Source organism: Oreochromis niloticus, linkage group LG5 (genome assembly GCF_001858045.2).
Source record: "Oreochromis niloticus isolate F11D_XX linkage group LG5, O_niloticus_UMD_NMBU, whole genome shotgun sequence".
In the NCBI taxonomy this organism is placed as follows: domain Eukaryota; kingdom Metazoa; phylum Chordata; class Actinopteri; order Cichliformes; family Cichlidae; genus Oreochromis; species Oreochromis niloticus.
In genome coordinates, this window is record NC_031970.2 from 24,377,062 (window position 1) to 24,393,590 (window position 16,529).

The 16,529-nt window shown below is 39.2% G+C and overlaps 1 protein-coding gene across 1 annotated transcript; it reads left to right on the forward strand.

Annotated features, from left to right (window-relative positions):
* The first annotated feature begins 6,501 nt into the window (after positions 1 to 6,501).
* Positions 6,502 to 16,282, forward strand: LOC100705835 (E3 ubiquitin-protein ligase MARCH9). Its single transcript, XM_003441490.3, has 4 exons — positions 6,502 to 8,216; positions 11,343 to 11,498; positions 12,869 to 13,061; positions 15,388 to 16,282. The coding sequence occupies exons 1-4, from the start codon at positions 7,869 to 7,871 to the stop codon at positions 15,705 to 15,707; spliced, it is 1,017 nt and encodes a 338-aa protein (XP_003441538.1). The 5' UTR covers positions 6,502 to 7,868; the 3' UTR covers positions 15,708 to 16,282.
* Positions 16,283 to 16,529: the final 247 nt, after the last annotated feature.

Here is a 16,529-nt window from a genome sequence, read left to right on the forward strand (position 1 = left end):
AAATAAAACACCTAAAAAAAATGAATTCCTTAGAGATTAGAACGACTATAAGGAGGGATTTAGATATCCCTGGTCTAAAGACGCTCACAATTTAACCACCAATACTTCCACCATCACTGAACCACGTCCAACAGAACAGAAAGTTTGGTTTAATGACACATCCAAGCAAAGAGTCCCTTCAACCACTCCAAAAAAGAAAAAGACACAATGTAAATTCTCCAACCACCTTGGACATCCTTTTTTGGGCAAAATGTTTCATCCCTTAGAACCCCCATCTACTGGATGACGGGGGAAAAGGAAACGATCCATTCAACCGCCCATGGACCCGATCTCAATATCGGGGAAGAAGTCAGCTGTTGCCAACCTGAGCAGAACTCTACTGACTCCTGCTCAACTAGCAGTGCTTGAACTTCGTCTTTCTTTTGTGCCAACTCCTTCTGTAAGTCCATTTGAACTTGTTTTTAAGAGATGTAAAAACGTCAGAGAGTTTTTTATGAAAAGTGAGTCTTGTCAAAATGAAGTGATTTTAATATTAAAAGTAATTTTTGTCCCACTGAGAACAGAAATCACATGATAGATACATACTGTAGACTCACAGAACTTGATTTCCCTCACATAATTTAACAAATGATCAACAGAAAGCAGTGATAGAACAGAATAAATCAATTGTAATTAAAGCCTCTAAGAAAGGAGGTGCCATTGTCACAACGGTCACAAGTAAATAAGCTGTAAACAGCTGTTCCTTCTGTTCCTTGAAGAGGAATTGGTGAAATTTCTCTGAAGGAAAAAACACTTTTACTCAATGAACGTCCTTTAAAAGCTTTTTGTATATATTTCCAAAAATCCACAGAAATCCACAAAAATTGAGTGAATATCAACTTTTGTAGACTTCCATATTAAGAATTTCGTACCAACCTTGAACTCCTACATAAAAGACAGGTCTCATTTTCTGCTTCTTTTCAAATACCTCCCACCAATGAATGATGTTACATCCTTTTGTACAAACATCAAAGCCTCAAAGACAAAGAGTCAGTCGAACATTTTCTTGACACTAGGCCTACAAAATCATCATCTACCTCCTTTTTAATTTAGCTGGCTGCTTTTGTTCTGAAGAGGAAGGATTTTTTGGGCACAAAAATTGCACCTAGTTTTGCTTGTTTATTTGTTGGCCATCTGGAAGAATGAATTTTATACAACCACCAAAAAAACCCTTTTCTACCATTCATTATGTCTTGGAAACGGTACATAGATGATGTATTTTTATTTTGGAAGGGATCAGTCTCCACAGTACTGGAGTTTGTACGATTTTTAAATGAACACTTTGCAGGTTGATGTTTTACTCTTGATCATAGTAGTAAAGAAATTAACTTTCTCGGCATAATAGTAACCAAAAAAGACAAATATCTGTCCAACTCTCTTTACTCCAAACCTACGTATTGAAATACATTATTTCATGCTGGAGGTTTTTAGCCTCAAAAAAGGTTTACCTGTAAGCCAAGTCAGTAGATTCAAACGCATTTGTGAAATTCCTGAACAATATAATTACAGCAAAGAAAAGGTGTTATAAAAATGACAAAGAGGACTGGCTAAGATTTGTAGAAAATAAGGTGGACTCAAAAAACAGAAAGTTTTATCTGGTAACTAAGAAACCTCCAAAACCCAAATGAAATCTTGTTTTTTGCTCAGCCATTACAACAAAAACCAGGAACATTAAAGAAATAATTTCAAAAAATTGGCACATCCTTCGAATTTACAGGGGATTTTTAAAGAACCGCCAATGATAACTTGTAAGAGTGATTCTAAAACCCCAGAAACAACCCTGATATCTCATAACCTACAAGGTCGTTTTAATTGTGGGTCTTCCATACATTGAGAATACTCAAAAATGTAAAACCAGATACTGCAAGTGGCAAAGTTATTGACGCAAAAGGCTTTATTACCTGCAAAAGTAAAAATGTGGTCTACATCCTTGCAACAAAATATATATCGGAGAAACATCCTGTCCTCTGAAAGAATGAATTAACGAACACAGAAGTTCTATTAAGAAAAATGATTTAACCAGCCCCGTCGCAAGACATTTGAATGAAAAACATTGTAGCTCATCTTTATTCTTTATAGGCATTGAAGCCATTAAGCTCAGTCAAAGAGGTGGTAATATCAATTTCATCAGAAAAAAGTGAGAGGCATTCTAGATATTCCATTTAAAGAGTTTATTTCCCAAAGGTATGAAAGAAGATCTAGCTATTAATGAGTTTCTGTGATTCAATCTATTTTTGTCTCTGAAAAAATGTCTCTAAAAACCTTTTAATTGTGATGCAAATTGTTGTTGTCTAGTTCATGGAATTCATTTCTTAGAATTCCTGTGATTGTTATGTATAATTTTATCTTGTTTGCAATTTTTGTGCACCTGTGGGAATGACCCACTTTTACATGTATAAGGTGACATCCAGTTTAAATCTGTAATGGTTCGGTCCGGAGCCTATTTGAACAATCATCATCCCCATTAATGATTATGTTTATGTGTGAATGGGTGATTGGTTCATTAGTTGTTTTTATTTTCTGTTGTTTTATTTTAAATTAAGCAAAAGCTGTTTGTTTTGTAATAACCCTGATGAAGGCCACAAGCTGAAACACGTTTGTCTGGTAATAAAGTTGTTCCTTAGGGTTTCAGGCATCTCTGGAGTTTTCATCTCACCACCCCTTTATTTTGAAAAACACAAAGCTCAGGCACCAGGTAACTACTCCACATACAGACCACTACAGTATGATGCATTGGGTTTCTTATGTATTCTGTATCTCTTTTAAAAAAGTACTCATTCTAAATGATTAAAGTTTAATATTATCACTGCAAAATGCAAGCGCTATTAATATCTGATGAGCTTTCTCCCCCACAATTCCCCTGAAAACCATACCTCTACCTGAAGTATATAACTTAATTATTCATTTCAAGATTTACTGAGGGCGATCGTGGCTCAAGAGTTGGGAGTTCGCCTTGTAATCGGAAGGTTGCCGGTTCGAGCCCCGGCTTGGACAGTCTCGGTCGTTGTGTCCTTGGGCAAGACACCCGTTGTCTACTGGTGGTGGTCAGAGGGCCTGGTGGCACCGGTGTCCGGCAGCCTCGCCGCTGTCATCACCAGTGTGTGGATGACTGGATGTGTAAAGCGCTATACAAATACAGGCCATTTCATGTCTGCATGTCTTTTATTGTCAAGTTCATGTAGTTCTGCGTTTCATTAAGTTTGCTGTTTTATTCTGAAGAGGTCCTGTGTTCCTGTGTTTATAGTGTTTAGTTTTACACTTCCCCTGTGACATTGTTATGTTCATTTGTTTCAACCCATGTGTTGCCACTTCTGATCACCTCATGTGTGTATTTAAGAACTCAGTCTTCCTGTGCTCAGTGTCGCGTCCTCCCTCATAGCTGTGTGTGAGTCTCCCTGTGTCTCCTCGTGCATTTGTTTTTCCCAGTTTAGTTTTGTGTTGTTATTTGTATAACCACCATGCCGGCAATAAACTTGTGTTCTTTTTTACTTTTCTTTTCGTCTCTGCGAGTTTGCGTTTGGGGCCTTTTCTGCCTACACAGAGCCAATTTGTGACATTCATACATTAACATTAACATTTAATCTACATTTAATCTATGCTATTTGTGATATAAAAGAGGGCTTTCCAGATTAATAATTATATTCATAATTTGGATTAATGTTTATATTATTAGTCTCATATAATTAAGTATATTATTATTTATTTCTTATTTAGCTATTTATTTAATCCTTCACAGCTACACTTAAGCATAATTAAAAGCACGGTTCTTTTGCATGAGTGCAAATCAGATTTGATTACACAGCAGTGAAGGGTGCCTCATGGTTCTACCTTGAAACCGTTTCTTTTCTCTGATATTATTAATGATTTGAACCTTTATTTTTCTGCTAACTCTAAAAAACAAATTATTCAGATAACAGTATTATATTTAAAAAAAGGCTTCAGTTTTACAAGATCAAGAGGCCTTTAATTCAGTTTTAATATTCTACAAATGTAGATTTGAGCAAACAAACTACCGCTTAATAAATACAAACCTTACTTAGTGCTCATTAGTAGGAAGCAGAACCTCGACCTCAAATCAAAATCTTTTGCTTTAACCAGTAATGGTGCTGGAACACTTTGAAAGTACAAAAAAATATTTGGGTATCATAATCTACTCTAATTTGTATTAATTGCATCTTGAAAAAAGCAAGTATGGTGTTTTCAGAATGCCTGTAAACTGATCTTCATCCTCTTAAATCATATAAAACTGACAATTACATCATTGCACAGTGCTTGACAAACCCAGTGAGCTTCTTCTTCGTTGAAGATATCATTTGTACTAAGTTATTTTTAAATGTATTAACTTTGACTGTCATTATAGACTAAAAAAATGCCCTTTCTACTTCAGGATGTTCTTTAAGTTTCATTAGTGTTTCTTTCATGTCTTCTCTGTATCTAAGTAAGGTTTAAAAAAAAGCTCTTGTGCTTTAGGCTCTATCTCGTTGGAATAATTTATCTAGTTGTTGATTTTTTTTTATTTGTTTTTGCTTTGTTTCATCACCTCAGACTAGACTTCTTATGTTTTTAAGAAGTATCACTTTTCTCTACATTCCTTCTTTAAATGATTGATTTACTTCTCAAGGAGGTTTATGTCATTTTCAATAAGAAGATCCTTTGTTCTATAAAATCCAAGTAACTGTCAAATTGTTCAGTATGACAGTCTGCTTTCACAAAATCCATTTTGACTTAAAATAGTAGGTAAGCACAGATGTCACTAATCACATTAAAGATATTTCTGGACCTAAAAATAACTGAACCTTCATTATAATGTGATTAGCAACACCCGTGCTTGCCTACTATTTCATGTCACAATGGCTGATGAAAGTTTGGTTACCAGCCTCAAATTGCCTATTACTAGCACCTCAGAGTAGAGCCCAGTGCTTCCCACAGTTCAAATAGCACACACTACCCAGGGAGCTCCATAATAAGAAGAAAATTGCTTGGGCCGAGAAACACAAGCTGAACTAGTAAGCTGAACCAAAGTATGTGCTTTGGTCCAATCAGATTTATGTTTCCAGCCACCATGGCTTTATGTATCACAGACCAGGTGAACCTGTGGCCCTTACACAGCCTCCAGGCGGTGTGGTGCATCAGACGACCTCGCCTCCACAATCAGCTGACATAAATGAGATAGTTTGGTTAAGCTGGAACACAGACAATGCCAATTAAACTCCGAAGAAGCTCTTCTGTTACATTACCAGGTAATGACATCAGGATGACATCATGCCTTCTTGACAGCTTTGCATCTTCATGCAAAGCTGTCAAAATGGGAAACAGTGGCTGCTTTAAGAAAACACATAAAGCCATAAATTCAAAAATTATTTAATACCAAAATAAATAATGACAAATGCACATTTGCACGCAGAGTTTCATGTAGTCTAAATAAATACCACAACATCTGCAAAATATACTTTTACAGTTTTTATTATAACACGTTGTATTTTTAAGCTAAAACTCACCACTGTGCTGTAAATAGTACTGGGAGTTGTTACTCAAAAAAAGTAACGAATAACAATTTATTTGTTACTTTTCTTAAAAGTAATGCAGTACATTCCTTAATCGATCACTGAAGAAAGTATCACTCAAGATCACTCACCTAGCTGCCGCTCTGCTCCTGGAAGCACCTGTTGAAGGAATTCTTCCCTTGGATCCTTCTCTGTCTTGAACATCTTGACACTTACCTGTGCTTCCTTTTCCCCCCCTCAAAGCTCTGTTACTCTGCCGAACAAAGGTAAACACTAATCACATCCACAATTGCTCCCCCTGATATTTTACAACAACTAACTCACTTTTCCCTCTGTTGCAGTGGATTCCTCACCACTGACTCCAGTTTTCCCTCCATCCCCTGTGATTGAGTCTCATGAGAAAATAATAAATAAAGCTTTTTCATTCTAGTGAAACATTCCATCTTTTGAATCTGCCTTTCGCTCCGGCCCAATCGCTGCTTCTTGTAATGGGAGAACAGAGAGCATGTTTATTTATTTAATAATAAACCGTACACTGTCTCCTCTGAAACAATTATCTGTGCTGTGTTGTTATGTTCATGTGAATGATGAATCTGTTAAATCATCTTATATGCACACTTTCTACTGCTTCAACCCTGGAGAGCTTTTGTTCTGGTTGTTAGACACACATGCAAACTGTTGGATTTCCATGATTTCTGCAAACATTTCATTGGCTGTGCAAACCTTACAGTAACCCATACCTCCATGCAATTCAATGATTTTCCTTGAGGGGACTTTGTTTTTTGTCCCCAGAAGAAAGACTCGTCCCTATAAATCGACTGTTTGAGTAGATTTAGGTCCCCACAACATGAGTAATACCAGAACAGCTCACAACCACACACATACACACTCACTCACTGGTTTATTACAATAGTTGCTTTTTTTCTCAACCAGCAGATGAATAACAGCACGTGGCTTTAACGTCACATGAATATCAGCACCTTGGACAGCAGCCACAGTCAGCAGCTACACCACCAATGAAGGATGGAGATAATTTCTTCTTAGCTGCAAGAAGCAAAGGTCTTTAAAAAAAAATAAAAATAGGAAACTATACAGATAACGAAGTTTGGGTGGTTTGAGCTGACGTGCATACGAAACCTCTGAAAATCGAATCTCAGCATCCTGGGGATTATGATGAAGGAGACACTATACTACAGTCTACCAGGTGAAGTGGCACTTCATTGTCTTGCCTTTTCTCCGGGGTCTTGATATGATTTGCTAAATAAGTGAGAAGGTGCAGTTTTGTTTTGTTTTTTAGCAACCCGGAAGGGACAGTTGCGGTCTGCTGTCGGCTCTTTTTGTGTTCACAGGAATCCATATCTGGCATCCTCTCGCTCTTCCTGATTTGTGGCGCAGAGATGGTCGGGAAAAGAAGTGGCATTACAAGTTGCTGTGAAAGGATGTTTTTTTTCATGTGATGTTATTTTCTTCGCTTTCTCCGCTGAGATTGAACGCCGCTGGATTCTAACTTTATAATCTGGCTGTCGGACCTGCTTAAGGGGAGAAAGTGCGGGACGAACCCCCCTGATGTAACAGCAGAGAGCGAGAGAGGGGGGAAAAGGGCTAAAGCGAACAGGAGGAAAGAGTGGCGAAGTGATGGATGCCACTGCCAGACAACAAAGGATGCACGCTTGTCACCTCGTGTAATTCCACCCGCTCTGTGGGTAAATGAGAAACTCAAATATAAATCGGATTGGACTTAGTTGTTAATAGGATTCAGCATCAACCCCACACCTCAGACACCCTCGCTGCTCTTCTGCCCGAAGAAGAAGAAAACATTTTGTGGCAAACCTCGGACAGCTCCTGGTGATTTACAACATCGAGATGACCCGTTTGAACCTTGGGATATCGGCGAGCGAGCGGGATGGAGACGTGTAAGAGGATGCTGCTGGGCTACTCTGACTTTAATGTTTGTGCCTCACAGTTCGTGGCTCTCAGCCTCCATTGAATCCCGAAAGAAAACGCCTCTATCCATGAAAAATAATCCTTCCCTATTGGCTGGATTGCGGTGCACATGCTATAACAACAGGATATGCAAAGAGCTATGGGCTGATCTAATAGCCTATCATGTTAGTCGCATGCTTTCTCAATTCAGATCTGAATTTTATTCAGTAGGATTTGAACTGTCTACTTGAATCAATTCAATACCTCAACAACAACAAAAATAGTAATAATAACAACAATAATAATAATAATAACAATAATAATAATAATGAAGAAGAAGGGACTGTGACAGTGAAGCTGAAGGTTGCTCTGTTTGTGGCTGTGTAGTAAAGCTGCTAAAGAATGTTTAAGTATCGCATCCGGATGTTTTTTAATGAACTCAAAGTGTTGCTACTGATGCGCTCTGGATCAAGCCGGAGGACGGACACTGACCCGAACACACAGACTACGATGAGAGGGCTCGCTATTGGAGGCTGTGGTTGGCCACAGCTGAGCTGCTCTCAGCGGGACGACGAGGAGGAGTACTATGGCTCTGACCTCCGGCCACGCAGCCTGGCGTTTGAGGATAAAGAAGGTTCCAAACCTCAGGGAGGAGGAGTGGGAAGCATGGATGCTGCTTCACTCCCGAGTCTCTCAGAGAGCGGGACGCGATCACCGCAGTGCCGGATCTGCTTCCAGGGGCCAGAAAAGGTAAAGTTAGAAAAAAAAAAGGTACTGGTGCTGGAGGAACAAACACCACTGGAGCCTCTAGCAGTAGCTTGTTCATGGTGCTTCCCTCCAATCACTTAAAGAAAGTGTCTTAAGACAAGTTGCTCAGAAAAGTTTCCACCGGATGCATGGGGAAAACAACAGAATTAAAGGGGAATTGTAGGAAAGAATCGAAAGGAGAACGTTTGCTTAGAAATTTACTCATCGTCCAAAATAGTAAAGAAGTTGAAGCCAGATCTTTAAAGTTTACCACCAGCCTGAGCTGCATTTAGCCCAGTGTACTCAAGCTCTTTCTTTGTGCACTCAAATACTTTACTTGAGTGTGATTTCCTAGAGGCGGACTTAATGAATGGTCAAACCTGGTGCAGGTGTAATGGTTAACACAGTTACCTGAAATGTGAACAATTCCTGGTTCTCAGGAAGTCACAACAAGTGCACTTCTAGTGCTCGTCCCAAGTCGTTATAAAGGTTGTGTCAGGAAGGACATCTGGTGTAAAATCTGTGCCAAATCAAACACATAGATCCATCTGCTTGGAAAATAAGGGAACAGCCGATAAAGCTGCAGAGGGTGAAATCTCCAGATTTTTACTTTACCAGTGATGAGTGAAACTCGAAAAGTGTTGTGCATTACCCACAATGCAAATAAATTAGAGATTTGGGTGTATAATGCTAGGAGCTTCAATTCCTGAAGCTGCTGAGGACTAGTAAGTAAGTGACGTGACTTTACTGGAGTCACGTAAGAGTCAAGATTCAGCATAATATACTGTCAATTCAAGTTTGCATAGTGAAACTGTACATATAGTCTCCTTGTGTTACTAAAAAGAGTGAACAAATAATCTAAGGCTATTTTTCATGCTCAGGTATGAAGGAGTTCAGTATTCCCACTGCCCCCAAAGTCTGAGAGTACATCAACAGACAATTCTGTATTGCTTGCCAGATATAATGTGTGATAACATCTTTTTTCACAAATGCAAAAGTGCTCCCGAGGACCTTTAAGGCAATCTTGATGTGTAAAATCAGTAAGGATTCCTTTTATGTGCCAAGGATTCTATGTGTTTCCTTTGCAAAGACATGGAGAACATGTCAGCTACTGTAGATCAATTTCAACTTGTTTTCAGTATCTGGAAGACTGCATCACATCTGCTCTGAAGTTTAAAAAAAGAGAGAGAACGAAGTCAGAGTGAGTAAGACTAAAATAGGGGAACTATCTATCAACAGCGATCTGAAAATAGCAGTGGGCAGACAAAGGGCATCAGTTAAGAATAGTCTCAGAGAAAAGGGAGGAGCTTTATGTTACCATGTGAAGTAGTGAAGTCTTTACAGTAACAGATTCAGCATCTGATGCACAAAATTAGGCTGTTTTAAAAAAGCAATAAAGAAAGGTTTTAAGAAGGATTTCTCAGCATGAAAATAAATCAATCTATGCTCATTGTTACTCTAAGGGATTTGAAGGGCAGTATCTGTTTAATAACTCTGACTCTGTAGCAGAAACCATTAATGAAGGGATCAAACCTTTGATCGTGTGTTTTAGTTACAGGAAGGTCAAAGTACAGTGAAAGTGTCTCCCACGGACGGACTCCGCTGGAGGTCTCGGTAAAGTTTTTGGTTCGCCTCCAGAAATCCACATAATTAAAGGCCTCACACGTCACCCAGAGTCAGACAGGAAATAAATTAAGATGTGCAAGAGTGTTGTCAGTCCAAAGGCCTTAGGGAGTCTCATGCTGACAATGAAAACCTGCACCAGATATCTCGTGGTTTTTTAAGGGGAAAGTAGAAAGGTAAGTGTATTCAGATAAAGGTCTTAGGAAGCGTTTAGTCAAAGAATATCACATAGTGTCATCGTGAATTCATGTTTCACTTAAGCGCAGGATATTAAGGCAGACAGCACATATATACTACACACTGTGCAAAAATCTTGAGCCGCCCCTTGTTTCTTTATATTTTTCTTCCAAGGTGCCAGACTTATTTGTCATTTTTAAAGTGGTCTTAAGCGATAGTTCTCCAGGCTTTCTTGGTCTTTCAAAGTTTGTCTTTTTCTCTTATTTTTTTGGACTTTGGCTGCTCTTTCACTCATTTTCAGACCCGTCTGTGTACCTGAATATTTTCAGAGAAATGTTGTTTGTGTGTGCTGAACCTCTTAACACTGACCCATAAATCATTCGCTGATAAATAAAAAAAAAAGCTCAAAAAGGAGAGAGAGGTACAACAGTGAGTGTCTGCAGGCATTTGCAAAACACAGTGGACTCTTTCATGGTTTAGCTGGTGGTGCTGGGGATTGTGTTAAAAAAATGGAGGTATGAATGCAGTACCATCAGATTTTGACCAACCATGCAATATACCAACTGTGTGGGGTTTTTTTTACCTTATATGCTGCATTTCCATTCTATTTCCATTGGTATATTTACCAAGGATAGATCAACATGCAGACTGGAGGAGCCAAAGCTCAAACCGCAAACTTTCCTATAAGTAATAGATTTGCTCGAATTTCTTCAAAAACTCTCCTTTAAAAAACAAACAAAACCAAAAAACCTTACTGGCTATTGATTACTTCACCACAAAAAGAGAGTAGCAAAGCATCAGCAGCACAGCAGCAGGCTGAAAAAGCCAAATAATGTTCAGTATGAAATGCCAGCAAAGCTTGCCAAGTAAAGAAGCACTCCAAGCTGTCAGAAAGAGTAGGAAGAGTCAACAAGATGGTTCCCAAAGGAGAGGCTGGAGTTACAGGATCCTGTTCACAACTGAGAGAGATAACACAACACTGTGAGGTTACATGTACAGGCAGTGCTTATCAGTCAAGGCAAAACAATGGAAAGTGTAATTAGTTTTTAACTCTGTATTAAAGCAGAACACAACTGTATGTATCTTTACACGTTCTACATCGACAGGTCAGTGGATGTGTATGTCAGTGGACATGCATCCAATTTGCAGTGACCACGATTGAGCCAGCACAACCACAACACTGCAGAGTCGCTAACTGTGTACTCTTCCTGAAAGCAGACCTGTAGATAATATAGAATAACCCTTCATCCACGGTGTCTGCAGCTGTCTGCAATGGTCCACAATGCTCTGTGGAAGGCCATTTCATCCACTTAATGTTTCATCCTGCAGGGGGAGTTGCTGAGCCCTTGTCGCTGTGATGGCTCAGTGCGCTGTACCCACCAGTCCTGCCTTATCCGCTGGATCAGTGAGAGAGGCTCCTGGAGCTGTGAGCTCTGCTACTTTAAGTACCAGGTGTTGGCCATTAGAACCAAAAACCCACTGCAGGTATGGTCAATGTGGTTTTGTTCTACTCTTACTGTGTTTTAATGTTAACACTGTAAACCCTTCCTATAGGATTTAGAATTGCTACAAGAATAAAGTCCTTGATGGCTTTATGGCCGAAAGCCATAAATAAAGGTTAATTCGCCAGATTTGAGTGACTGACTGGCAGAGGAGCACGATAATCACATTAGGGGTCACTGTAATCTAAGAGTCGATGTGCTGGCACTCTGTAGAGGCCATGAAGTATTCACATTACCATCCCCTCAGGCTCCCAGTCATTTTGAACTCATGCTGTTCAGTAAACTTGCACTGATTCCCAACAGGAAGCACAGTAGCTTTGCATACTTTTCACAGAGCTATTTTTAGGGTTTCTATGAACAAATGGAGAAGAAAACCGTGAGGATTGAGGGCTTGCAGGAGGAGGTTGCCAAGAACAATAAAATGAGGCACTGCACATTTGAAAGAGTTGAATGATTTGGTCTAAGTGATTTCAGCATCTTAATGCTAGAAAACAGACATCATTGGATAATTCTCCTTCAGTTCAGCTGAATTCAGAGCAGTTCAGTTTTATTTATCTAGCACCAGCTAACAGCAGCAGCCATCTCAAGAAGCTTTATAATGCAAGGTAAAGACCCTATAATTTTAGAAAGGAAACTCCAATAATCTGATGATCTCCTGTGAGCAAGCACTTGGCAGAGGCGGAAAGTAAGATCTCCTTTTTATCAGGATGAGACCTCCGGCAGGACCGGAGCGAGGGAGGGGCAGCCATCTGCCTTGACTGGTCCGGGGCCAGGGGAAGGAAATGACAGAACATATTCGACCCGTGTCCTTTTTCTGTGTGAGAGATGCCGTATGCTATGTTGGAGAATGTGCCATCATTACTGTTGTTCCATACTTGCTAATACGTGCCAAATTAATAAATGCCATAATACCATAGTTATGATTAGTTACAGTGAGAATCAGGAGTAGACATGCTTCCAATTTTGACAAATTTTGAGTTTTCTTTCGTGGCAGGACAAAAAAGAGAAGAGACGCTGAAACTTACGAAGAATAATTTTGTTCCCAGTAATATATTCTCTTTCAAAAAGGTACAACGGAGAAGAGTCTGTAGTTTCATTATGGAGATCAGATTATCCTCAAATCCACTTTCAAACCTGCAAAACACAATTGCTGTTATTGCCTGTGAGATTCAGTGATTATGCTCCAGAAATCACAGAAACCATCTGGGAAATATGTGCTGATAAAAAAAACCAGGGCCTCTTTAGATGTACGGCAATGATTCAAACTCTGTGCTATTATCTCACATAATCAAGAAGCAGTTTGCAGTTTCTATCTGAAAAACCATTTCATTCAGTTTTTGTGTCTGTATCCAGTGGCAGGCCATCTCTCTGACTGTGATTGAGAAGGTACAGATTGCAGCCATTATCCTCGGCTCTCTGTTCCTCATCGCAAGTATTTCCTGGTTGGTTTGGTCCTCTCTCAGCCCCTCAGCCAAATGGCAACGGCAGGACCTTCTCTTCCAGATATGCTACGGCATGTACGGCTTCATGGACATAGTTTGCATAGGTAAGACACAGATACTACGGCTGCCACATATTCGGTATTATATATTTCACATTTGGTGTAAATGTCATCAAACTGAGTGCCATTCTTGCATAATCTGACTTTTTATCTTACAACTCTGCAATTTCCCAATCATTTATTAGAATTTATCATTTGGTGATTATTCTAAGTAATATGTCGTGAGTCCATATACACTGCAAGGTTCCCACAAAAGGGCAACGGTTTGGTTTATCTAAGAAAATAGGTGCTTAAGGAGCTTTCCATTGGATCATTACTACAGTGATTTATATGTTTGGGCTGGCAACAGGTTGCCGTTGTCGTGAAAAAGATGGGTTGAATTATTGGCCTGCATCAAGCTACTAAAATTTACTAACTATAACTACTGAAATCGTATTAAGAACGGTGCACGGCATTACTACCATCAACTTCGAGGAACAAATATGGTCAGAAAAGAAAACTCGATGATCAAACGGTCAGAGATTGTTTAAATATTTGGTGAAATCAAATTGTAAAGCAAATCAACAGTAGAACCTGCAGCTGTTCATGGTTACTGATGAAAACAAGAGTGTGTTTCCAGAAGCAAAATGTGAAGAGAACTCAAGGGAATGGGACTAAACAGCTGCGCAGCCTTAAGAAAACCACTTATCAGTGGAGAAAAAAAGGCTTCTGTTTGCCTATAGAGCATAAAGATTGGACTCTGGAGCAAAGGAAAAGGGTCATGTTGTCTCTTATTGCATCAGGATAAGAAGACAAGGGATGAAGTGATGCAACCATCATGCCTAATACCGTCCAAGCCTGTGGGGGCAGTGTAATGCCTGTGACTTTTTTGGCTAGAGTATATACAGAGTCTAATTCTAACTTGCACTGATTTTTAAGGTAGTTTCAAAGAAAACCTGCTACAGCTGCTGTTTAATGGCCTCATCTGTCGCAGTCTGATGATGATGATGGGATCAGGATCCTTGTTTTTCTTATTGTTGTGACTATTGTATCAAAAATTATCAAAAACCTTTGGACATGATTATACATAAAGAATCACAGATTTCCAAGCTATGTGAATGACAATCAGTTTTTTGAGGGGCTCAAAAAGTATATTCCCTATAATTACACAAAATTGCAATACATCCTGTAAGATACATTATTTTATGTTTTTTTTTTCAGTTACCATATCCAAACTTACCTTATAACAAGTAATTTAATATGATTGCGTACTTCCTTTTTAATATATACTATCTTAAAACCAAGCATCCCCAATATTAAGAAAACCAAATACATTTTGAATAGATGCTTTTGTGGCTTTAATATAAAAAAAGTTAGCGTTGTTAGATCTGAATTCTAGGAGAGCATGTCCCTGAATGGCTTTGGCCACACAGAATGAAGGTCTGATGGAGGGCCGGCAGACCAAAGAGGATCAGGAGCTTGCAGGGAGACGAAGCGAATCTGGAGCACAAAGAGGATGAAGTTAACACTAGGATTTCACACTGAAGAAAACTGAAAGAGTTTGCCTGAAAACTTTTTGTACTCAGACAATGGTGAGAGGAACACTCTGGTCTGACACGCAGGTATTACACTGAGTGTGCTGCCTTTGTAATACAGCAGGGTTTATATTAGAGCCTGAATGATATCGAATTTTTGAGACAGAAACCAATACCAATATTTGGTGATATAAAATATTCTGATATATCCTCCCGGATGGAAGATGTCCTCTATTTAGTGCATCAGGACTTAGTAGGGTAGCTCAAATAAGTCAAAAGATATCTAGACCAAAAACAAATGTCCATTACAGGACATAAATGAATAGGCTGGTTCTCAGGCCGCTATATTTGTTTATGCTCAGCCCGCCTCTGCTCTGATCAGCTGGTTGTTGTTGCTGGAAGTTGACAGGAAGTGCCTTCTAGTGGACAAACTATGCAACATTAACACTCATGACATGGTGGACTGGTGTTTCTCCTGTCACTTATTTATTCTTTATATTTTTTATTTATCAGCTGTTATAAATTCAGACATTGATAGATCAGCATCACCATATTGGCCAGAAATAACAGCCTGCTGCTAAGATCGGCCCTCTGATAAATCTTTCAGACTCCAATATATATACATGGCACTGCCAATAGGATAACACACAGACCACATGAGAGCACACATATTTCAAAGCCTGTTGCCCACCGCTGCACACTGTTTCAAGGAGACATGTCAGTTAACCTGGGAATTGTAGCACACATTGCACACCATGTTGTGGTTTGCACACAAACACAGATGAGGACAGAAACATTCTACATCCTTAAATGCCCACAGTAACATTTCTTTTCTTGCCTTTGATCTTCACACGCAGGCCTTATAATCCACGAAGGATCATCTGTCTACCGGATCTTTAAGCGCTGGCAGGCGGTGAACCAGAAGTGGAAAGTGCTGAATTATGACAAAGCAAAGGACTTAGGGGACCCCATCAGTTCCAGCAGCAAAAGCACTGTTCGAGTAGAGAGGAACTCTTCTCACACTGTCACAGACAGCAGCCGGAGGGCAAACCGCCATATCAGGACTATTCTGAACCACCACTGTGGCTACACTGTTTTACATTTCCTCAGCCAGCTAAGACCCAACAACTTGCACAGCAGCAACCATGAGGTGGTCATGAGAGTGACCACCGTATGAAGCTGACTAAAGTGCTATAATGTTTAAGGAGGAGAAAAGTGTTGATTGGGGTTTAATTAAATAAAATCCCAATCTGCCATATAAACACTGCCGTGAACTTCCACTTTCATATTTCCTTCTCAGATTCTGCTGGAGTTAAGGATGAGTATTACCTATTTTGTGAGAAACTTGAAGTTTTTATTTGAGACTTTAAATGTGAAGCCTGTGAATTTAGGAGAAAAAAAAAACAGATTTTGAAAAGAAAAAGCTTCTTTCTTAAAGCAAGTAACCGTTTTTAACACTATGACTAAGGTTTCAAAATGTAACCAAACAAGTTTGTTTTACTTAGAAAAGAATAAAGTTTGATTTGGATTTGTTGTTAAGGTGGATTTGGATCTGACAACGTAAGGGAGATTTTGATGGTGATAATGATTGTGCTTCTACGTATGACCACTGTAGCAGTTCCCTTTCTAATGTTTCTGTGTATTTCTGAGGGTTTGCCATGATCTTGGTAACTTGTGCTGTTTTCACTTAAAGTTGAACTGATGGATAAGTCAAGAAAATGCCCAATAAAACTTTAGGATGTGTTAAAAGTGCATAGAATGTCACATTTTATGTTCTGGGTTTTGTCTCGTCTCAATTTAGGAAACAAAGATCTGACTGTTTGATGCTTTAAACTGTTAATTGTCAGTAAAAATCCTAATATTAAAAAATGTGCTAACCAAACTGAGTAAACTGAGTAGGCACATGAGTCAATACATGAGCACAGCTCAGCAAGGCATTGAAAATAACACCAGAGGGCCAAAGCATCAGCTCCTGGTTGATAGAGCAGTACAACAGGAC

Bases quoted from the DNA above. Each gene is read 5' to 3' on its own strand.
- LOC100705835 (XM_003441490.3), top strand. From the start codon at position 7,869: ATGTTTAAGTATCGCATCCGGATGTTTTTTAATGAACTCAAAGTGTTG. The intron at 8,217-11,342 runs GTAAAGTTAGAA...TTCATCCTGCAG, and splicing joins GCTTCCAGGGGCCAGAAAAG to GGGGAGTTGCTGAGCCCTTG. The intron at 13,062-15,387 runs GTAAGACACAGA...CTTCACACGCAG, and splicing joins CATGGACATAGTTTGCATAG to GCCTTATAATCCACGAAGGA.